Raw genomic sequence first — 9,821 nt, forward strand, 5'->3', positions numbered from 1 at the left:
TAAAATAGGCCTTATAACAAGGCTTGTTTTCTGATCATTCTGAGTTATACAAAGGGTGACATTTCTTATGTCATAATTAAGTCATCACTGTTATCCACCAGCAAGCTCTTTGTTTTCCGTTCCCCGCACGTTTTCCATTCTCTCGAAGCTCAGACGCTATAATCCTGTTTGCTAATTAACAGTGAGCATGTTTCTGCATTGCTCTTTTGCACTATTAATATATAAGGAGAGTGTTTTGAGCGCAAGGCTTAATGAGCAAGCGTTTTTGCAATTTTTTTGTTCCCTCTCACCTGTTGCAAGTCTGACACCGTCCATTTTGTGTAAGTTGAATTGTTTTGCAAAATACAATCAATGTGAAGGAGTCTTTGTTGCCGCTTCATTCGGAAACCATATTGGGGGGGGGGGGGGGGGGGGTTGTGTTATTCATTCTGTAAAATACATAATGTTATGTGCAGGTTCTTTCGGAAACGATGTGCCTTCTGTTGAACATCTGCCTGGCTCTACTGAGCCGCGTCCTGTTTGCGGTCCACGGCATAGTGACAGTGTGGCGGGTGGTGGTCGTAAAAGGACCCATGTACTGGTTTCTCCTGTTAGGCATCACTCTACTAGCTATTGAGCTCGCCATCACCCTGAAGTGCACCCGAAATGCAGAGTGGAAATGGTAAATATTTATCATATATAATTATTATGCATTTAAAAAGATCATTGATAAATGTCAAGGAACAGGGTGCAGTCCATGTTTTCAGCGAGTAGTAAATAATGATCTTTGAATTGTATGAAAGGTTTGATTTAAACCCTGCGAATAACATAATGATGACGAAGAAAATGAAAATAGGAACTTATTGACAAAATAAGTGCTCAAAACCAGTGCACGGACTCCTCGCTGTGGAAAAGCTGGTCTAGGTTTTTTCTTTAATTAATTGTGGATGTGTGTTCCATAACCCAAGCCTCTTGTTGGACGTAGATCCAATCTGTTTACAAGGCAGTTGCATATGTAGATATCCAATTCATATCCACATTTGAAACACGTCTCATCTTGAGCTGAGATTTTTCTTGATGTTGCCACGAACCATGTTCAAATTGGGCCATATAGGAAATAATAAAAAAAAAATAATAATCATAAAATGCTGTGTCAATTGAAACAGCAATGCAGCCTGTCAAGACATAAAAACATTACCCCAAGACCCCACCTCAAATGTTGTTTCTCTACTAATTATAGTGCATACAATTTTTGTACAAAAATCCCACTGCATTTCTGGGAGAACTGGTTTTCAGACGGTGACCTGTCCTGGTACTTTAACAAGAGGCAGCTTGCGTTAGGCCTATAATACTCCCTCCCACTTAATGTTGTGTCATCCTTCGCGGCTTGCGAATAAATCTATTCCTCTGTTCAGTTATTGCTCCGTCCTTTATGGCAACATGCCATCATGCCTTTCACAACCTGTGCCATCAGAAAAAGGTTTTTCTGGCTGACACTTTTTCTTCCTTTTTGGAAGGTGGGGGGTGACATATAACAAGTGGGTCTGCATTGAGTAAATATAAACTGAGGATGACCTCCATTATGCAAGCTTCTAAAGGATATTAGTGTTTAGTGTCATACCTGCTCATTGGAAAGCTGACTGAACATCCTCAGATGCGCACGCTTTCTTCAGGCCTCGCCCGTTCTAGTTTTACTTTGAAGTTCTCTCCTCATGCACGAAGCTTTGCACTGTCAAGTGGGATTTGCATTTATGATGAGAATAATTGCCCCTCTAAAAGATCATACTTTCTGACGAAAGAAATGGACCTCTTTATTCTGTCGTGCGTGGCTGTAAAAATAATCTCCCCCTCTTTTTAGGTCCTCCACCATGGTTTTAGTTTACTGTGGCGCTGCGGCCTGTCAGTGTCACATCATTTGTGAGCAGTGTATAGCGCGATACACGTCACAATTCGTGTTACGTCTGTCAGCAGTTGCGTCACCAATAAACACTCAGCATTTATATATGACAGTGTCGTAACACTGCCTCCCTTATGTTTTGTACCCATGATGTGGTATGCTTTGGATCATGAGTTGGATCATCTTTTCGCCATACTTTTCTCTTCTAATTATGACATGAGTTGACCTTGTCCAAAGAATGTGATTCCAGACAGCTTCCTGGCCAAGTCCTCAACCTTTGTTTTACTGTTCTAAAATGTAACCAGTGGTTTGAAGCTTGTTGGAAACTCTGCGTTTAACATTTATAAAGACATTTCTTGGGTTTAAGATTTTTCCAATGACACATTGCCTTCTCCAAAGTATTCTTAACTAATGTTCAAAGCATCCTCTAAAAAGAAATCAACCTTCTCTTTTAGGTTCTCCCCGATGGTTTTCCTCTACCTCTGCACTGTCGTCCCCTCTATTTGGGTCCTGGAGCTGAGCCTGTTGGAAGAGAATATCAATTTGAATTTAACAGAGATTAACTATAAATTGTTGAAAAAGATCCCAATATCTGTGGTAGGTGTCCTACCTCCAAACTACCTTTTTGAACCGCTACCTTCACTCAGCCACATTAGGCCTAGCAGCTGCATTCGCGAGTAGGCAGATTCATTGCAGGAAATGTCTTATAAAGATATGCTTTGAGGTCTGGGGAAAAACGGATCTCCATTCTTCTGTAATGGTTATATTGCAGTTTCTTTGGAAGTTGTGTGGCAGCTTTAGACATTTAGGATGTGTCAAAGGATGTCATTAGGATATTTTGAGTAAACTCCAAGCAACGAAGCTTACACATTCTTTAGAAGTTACTGTATATTGGAGACCTAACATATTTACTATTTACATTACAACCCATTCCCCTGATCCCTTATTGGACACATGATAGTAAAAAAAAAATAAAAAATGAGATACGTGTGATAAGAACACAAGCGTAGACCTCCAAGGTTGATATATCTTTGTTTTTGTCTGAGATAATTTCAAAACAGTCTTCGCTAGAAAGTGCTAAAGAGTGCAAGCCTCAACCAAGGCGAAACCTTTACTTGCTGATGAGTGGAGCATGGGAACATAAACACCGTAAAATTTGAGTACCTAGTCAGATAAATGGTGCTGGTCCAGACTCAAGCCCTTCCAAGAGCACACACAAGAACGCAGACCTCCACCAAGACAGGTTTATGTTGTTGTTTCTGTGCAGCATGACAAAAAGTTCTTAAAACACCCTTTTAAATATGTCATTCTCTGTAACACTTGAAATTTTCTTTTACTGCAAATACTTCAAGTATTCAGATGAAGGCTGCTGATAAAAGCTCTAGCCCTTGCTCGAGAGTCCTACAGGTCTGTTATCGGTTAAAATGTTCCCGTACCCTCGATAAAGGTGTCGATCTAGGCTTGGCTCGCGAATGCTAGAGAGCGCAGACCTCCACCGAGGCCAAACATTTAACAAGAAATTTACATAGAGTATTATTGATACTCATACCCTGTGATTACCTGCCAACCAGTACAGGGTACCTCGCCTCTCACTCAAAGTCAGCTGGGATAGGCTTCAGCTCACGGGTTACCTTACTGAGGACAAGCCCTATAGAAAATGGATGTACAAATATTTATATTTATGATCTTTTTGCTTTTTGTTTGTGCACAGGATTAAACAATTGTGCACAGGATTAAACAAAAACCACGTGTGTATCTAGTCAAAGTGTACCGGTACAGACTCTCAGTCCTCTATTTTCATAGATGACGTGTTTACGGTGGAGCACAAAAACTGGCATATCCTGATTTTTTTGTGCAAGCGCAAGGCCCACTGCTCGTGTTTGCCAATTTGCCAGACTGGCCTGCGACAAACTGGGCACTCTGGCGCAACGAAGATGTGTCCTTTGATATACAGAGTGACAATTTGGCGGCAGAAAGTCGGTCTAAACTTATGCCTGCTGGAACCAAGTCTAAATCTTGGCGCAGCTGGTCTGAAGCAACTTTAATGAATTTGATCGGCGCGCAGGCAGACAGATTCTGAGCCCTCCGGAGATGTGTGGTGGATGTCAGATGTATTTCATTTATAAATATGTGAACGGGCATCGGCAGAGGAAGTTCTTCCTCCTGCAGCTGAGAACTCAAGCTGCCAACCAAGGTGTTGGTGCAGTTTTACACGGCCATCTTTGAGTCCATCCTCACCTCTATCACCAGGAACTGGCCCAGACAGCAGCGCACTGTACGTGCCGATGAGAAGATGATTGGCTGTAGGCTCCTATCCATTCATCACCTATATGTTTCCAGGAGATTACAGCTGACCCTATACACCCTGGACACAACCTGTTGAACCCTTTCCCTTCAGGCAGGACCTCCCGCCACATGCGGCTTCTTCCCACCGGCCATTACTCCTGAACCCTAAATCAGCTGGTATCACCTATTAAAAATTCACGCCGACACTTGATGCGTGTTGCACACTGTTTCTTTTAGGTCTTAGTGTGTTTTATATTGGAGTTTTTATTTTCGTTATTACCATCTATGGTTCATGTTGAACCATCAGACGATGGCAATGTAACAGATTCTGATTCTGATCAAGCCATCCGAATTATTGTAGAAATACAGTAAATTCATTGAACGCATTATTACTAATATATTTATTACATCATCCCACTGGCTGGCACCGCGATGGGGAGGGGCACATGAATGATCAGGGGATAGATACTGTACATGAGGTCTGCCGAAATACAGTATTTGAGTCACCAGCAGTCATCAGCTCATTCTGTATTCAATAAGGGTATCCTCTCAACTTGTCTGTTGCCACACTGCCGAGAGCAGCGACTGCTCCACTCATGCACGGTGGCTGCGATTACTCTTCCTCTTCCAAACAGATCTCTCCATCGAGACTGTTGTGCCACAAAGGGAATGAGAGGAGCCGCTTTGGTTGGCGGTAAATGAAGTCGGGTGTAGACACACCCACAGTCACGCAGCCTGGTTACTCAGATCGGGGCTCCGCTGGTGTACGGAATTTCCAACACCGGTCTAACCCCCCCCAGGTGCACAGTTGTGTTGCCCGCCGTGCCGGATTTATGCCAGTCGCAAAAATATAGCCCTAAGAGTGTATTTAGATCGGGGTGGCAATCCAGATTCTATAGTCCTAGAAAATGCAGACCCAGTCATGGCTGATTTTTGCTTGTGTTCAAGAGAGTATGACACATTGCGGATCCTGATAAAAGTGGAGATTCCAAATTTGTTGGTTCACATTTACTGGCCTTGGTGGAGGTCTGTCCTCTAGCCCTTTCTCGAGAGTTCCCCACCCCCGAATATACCTGGCCACCTAGCACTTAAAGGGAGGTTTGTGGTTTTAAAACTACTAGCAATATTTGAACGCCTCACTTCACCAATCCCCTCCACAGTCACTGACCAAAGCCACACCTCTCATTGACGTGCATGAGCACGATTCCTCATGTCATCCGATTAAGAAAGTGCGCAGTTGTGATAAACAGTCACAGAGAATGCTGTCCAACTTCAACAAAATAGCAGCGCTAGCAATACTAAGCTAGCATTAGCGCAGTAAACAAGTTTACGTTATCCTAGGCTACTATGTTGGTAGCATTACTTTTTCGTAATAGGGTGTTACTATAACACTAAATGTTAACTGTTTGAAGTTGGGTTTTTTTTGGAATGTACAATCAATTAAAAGTCAAAAAGAGGTGATAAACGTACATGTTAAGCAGAAATGTTGCTAATTCCATGTTACTTCTGAATCCTCAAGTGTCTGAGGGCCCTTCGCTCTGCTTCTTTTGCGTGTTATCCCCAGTTGTTAGCAAATGTGTAATGGGTGTTTTTTTTTTTTTTTTTTTTTTTTTAAAGTTTCAGGATGTTCCTGAGACCCAAACTAACTAACAGGTCAGCGCGAGGCTTCGGGGTAGGGCTTAGGGCGGGGTGTTTGGGGTGTCAATGAGTGGCTATGAGAGTGCACGTGAGTGCTCAGCAAATGAATGACACCTCATCAGAGGGGGGTAGAGTCGCCAAATATTGTACTCAACTAAGAGTTCTGTTAATATAGAATAATATAACTAAAGTAAAAGTAAAAAGTAGTCCTCCAAATATTTACTTGAGTAAGAGTAACAAAGTACTCAGTGAAAAAAACTACGCTGCATGACGAAGCTGTTGTTTTTCGGAATCTGTTAAGTAAACACTTGCACGGCTGTATTTTTCCCCGCCAAAATGAGTTACTTTGATTGGCCAACAAAGGGTTTGTGTGCGGTCATGTGACTGCCTTGTGCCGTCTGATTGGGGAATTGGAGTCAAATGAAGCTCGTGATCACATTGAATTGGCGTCGTATGCAGAAGTCGATGAAGTCTAATAATAGATCGTGCACGTTATAATGGATAAGTAGCGAGCGGCATGTCAATCATTGTAACAAAGTATCGATTCTTTTTCACATAAAAACTCAAGTAGATGTAAAAAGTATGATGCATTCAAATAACTCTGACCAGTACGATTTTAACCAAAATGTGACTGGATTTAATGTAATGGAGTAAATGTAGCGTGTTACTACCCACCACTGCACCCCGTCAGTCATGCCTTCTGTCTCTGATTGGATGTTTTTCCTCCTGTGGTTTCTTGAAAATCTAATTACATGTAGGCATACAATATAGGGCCAGAGACCATACTGTAACTGATTTAATGAGCTATTCGCAGTTGAGAATTTCTTTCACATTAATGACTAACTAATGTCAACTGTCAGGTTTATACTGAGTTTTTAGAAATGCCAGTGTTTTTTTTTTTTTTTTTTTTTGAGAAATGAAAACTCTCAGTTCAACAAGTTAATGCCTAGAGTTACTTTTTATTTTCCTTGTGAACAATGCTGTGCTTTTCTTCTTGACCCAGAATATGGACATCCATCCAGAGGACTGGGTGACTGGTCTAGAGCAAACCATGCTCATCGTGTTGGTGATCGGGCGCTGGCTAATGCCAATGGGCTACTTGTCCCGTGACCAGCTCTCCCAGCTCCTCATGGTCTACGTGGGACTGGGCGCTGATATCCTTGATATCTTTGATACCTTCAGGCAAAAGGAGATCAAGGAAAACAAAAAAGTGGTCCTTGTTGGCTTAGCTCTCTTCTCGTGGGCACTCATGCAGTTCCCTTTGATGCTCACTCATAAGGGCGGGGATGCCCGGAGGACCCGGGGCCGCTTCGCCACTGGCCGTATTGTCCAGAACGTGAGGACGTGGTGCCCAAGTGAGGTGTGGATCTTGCTTCTGACGGTGGGACTCCAAGATGGCCCCTTCATGTGCTACCGGCTTTATCTCATGATACGTGAAAAAGTGCTCAACCAGCTGATGATCTTCTTCACATGCAAGAACATCCTAGTCGTCCTCATAGAGTTCTACCGGATATTGGTGGTGAAGTGGGAGCATCACAAGAATGAATTCGGAGATTTTCCCGCTGGGGTGAAATGCTGTAAGTGGTGCTGCGGGAAGGAGCAGGAGGAACTACAGCTAGCACACATTGAATTGACAACTTCAGGGCAGGACTGCGAGACGCAACCCTAACACAGAGAGGGAGCACTGAGGTCAGAGAAGGGACCCACTGTTAAACGCAACACTAACACCCAAACCCACCTTAAACGCTTCATTGAGAGTTTTTATTGCATTTCTGAGATTAGGAAAAGACTGAAACAAGACCCATCCTCTACTAAAGAATAAGTTTGACCTCATTACAAAAACCTGCTCAAAAACAAAGTTGTTTGAGCTTGAATGAACATGAGTCTATGCTTCACTTATTTTGTGTTTAAAAAAAAAAAATAATAAAATAAAAAAAAGCTAATATACAGTTTTAATAAATATATTAACAGATTTGTGTCAAGATGTTGAAATTTAAATGTACCAGGAGTTTTTTTTTTTGTAATGTTGAAAATGAAGACATGAGATGTATACAATTATTTATTTCTGTACTATTATTTATATTCGTAGTTTACGTGAGTTAGAACATATTGCAAACAATAGGGCATATTTTATATTTTATTTCCCAAAATAAAAAAAATTGAACATAAAAGTATGTTAAAAATGTGTTTTGTATTTCTTTTAATCATTTGGACAGGAGAAATATGGCATACAAGCATAGCATCAGAATGGCCATAAAATGCATTTAATGGTCTTTTCCCCCACTGTACTAGATTTACAGATGCAGTTTTCACAAATAATACAAATAATGATTCAAATAAAATCCCCACCCACACTGGTGTTATTTTCTATATTTTTATTAGAAACATACATTTTAGATCTAATAAAATATTTGTAGATTAGTGATTATGCAAATTATGAAAATGAATAAGTAATATGATATATATATATTATATATTATGATATAAAAAATAAATGGCCAAAAGTCTTAAATATAAATATTATCCTCACTTGCGTTGCAGGTGAGCTGGAGCCTATCCCAGCTGAATTTGGCTGAGTGCCATTCTCCAGGATAGGAGCTGATATATGCATTAACGATTAACGCCCTCTTTAAATACCAAACTAGTAATACATATCCATCCATCCATTTTCTGAGCCGCTTCTCCTCACTAGGGTCGCGGGCGTGCTGGAGCCCATCCCAGCTGTCATCGGGCAGGAGGCGGGATACACCCTGAACTGGTTGCCAGCCAATCGCAGGGCACATAGAAACAAACAACCATTCTCACTCACAGTCATGCCTACGGGCAATTTAGAGTCTCCAATTAATGCATGTTTTTGGGATGTGGGAGGAAACCGGAGTGCCCGGAGAAAACCCACGCAGGCACGGGGAGAACATGCAAACTCCACACAGGCGGGGCCAGGGATTGAACCCGGGTCCTCAGAACTGTGAGGCTGACGCTCTAACCAGTCGGCCACCGTGCCGCCAGTAATACATATCATGACAGGTAATTCTTACTATTACATGCGACCAAGGACATGTAAAAACATGCAGAAACATGTATTATAAGTGGAGGCTTATTGCAAAACATGCAGGGACGTGCAAAATGTGCCAGAACGTGCAAAAACGTGCAGGAAAAGATTTTTGCTCTAGAAAGTTCTTTGAAAACGGACACACAAACTTTGAGCTTTAAGTATATAGATAGATAGATGTCGCCTAACGTGCTTGAAGCTATTATAATCACAGGTCCTTCTAATGGTGAGACAGCATTTCTAGCCCGAATACCATTTTCTAATGATTTACCAGTTCAATTCAGAAGGCCTCAGTTTCCAATATCAATTGGTTTTGCAATGAGTATCAACGAGTCACAAGATCAGTCTCTGAAAGTTGCTGGATTGGATTTGCATTCTTCATGTTTTTCTCATGGTCAGTTTTATGTTGGTTGCTCAAGGGTTGGCAGATCTAATGATTTGTGGATACTGGCAGAGAAGAAGATGACAAAACATATTGTCGATCCTGGGGCATTGCAATAAAACCTTGAACTGTTTGATGTGTTTGGAGTATTGGGCTTTCCTCAGGAACTGGAGTCCGGGCGCCTTAACCCGCTAGTGTTACAATAAAGATGTTGGAGGAGAGCGCACGTTGTGTTTTCCATCACCATGAGATGGCAGTGTTGCCAAGACAACCAAAAGAACCGACATTCATACAGCTCTGTGAGTCCATACATACTCATGCAACGTTTACGTGACATCATCACAAAGTTAGAATGGAGAACGGAAAACGGTGGTTAAACCTATGTTTGGGTTTAATGTGAAAAAAGAGAGACTCGTGTGATGATACAAAGAAGAAGAAGAAGATGCTGGTGATGTGACAATTGCAGATTAAAAATGTAGCCACCTTTAGGCAATGAATTGCTGTAATCTACAGCCTGGAGACATTTTATACAGTAACAAGTTGTAGGCGAATTAAGAAGTTTACTTCATTTTCAAAGGATGGCTTTCCTC

General features: G+C 41.6%; 1 protein-coding gene across 1 annotated transcript; it reads left to right on the forward strand.

Moving 5' to 3' along the window:
- The first annotated feature begins 436 nt into the window (after positions 1–436).
- LOC133477131 (transmembrane protein 26) lies at positions 437–7,797 on the forward strand. Its single transcript, XM_061771946.1, has 3 exons — positions 437–661; positions 2,332–2,473; positions 6,804–7,797. Exons 1-3 carry the CDS (start codon positions 471–473, stop codon positions 7,467–7,469), a joined length of 999 nt encoding a protein of 332 aa, XP_061627930.1. The 5' UTR covers positions 437–470; the 3' UTR covers positions 7,470–7,797.
- The last annotated feature ends 2,024 nt before the right edge of the window (positions 7,798–9,821 follow it).

The sequence above is a fragment of the Phyllopteryx taeniolatus genome, chromosome 1 (genome assembly GCF_024500385.1).
Source record: "Phyllopteryx taeniolatus isolate TA_2022b chromosome 1, UOR_Ptae_1.2, whole genome shotgun sequence".
Classification (NCBI taxonomy): domain Eukaryota; kingdom Metazoa; phylum Chordata; class Actinopteri; order Syngnathiformes; family Syngnathidae; genus Phyllopteryx; species Phyllopteryx taeniolatus.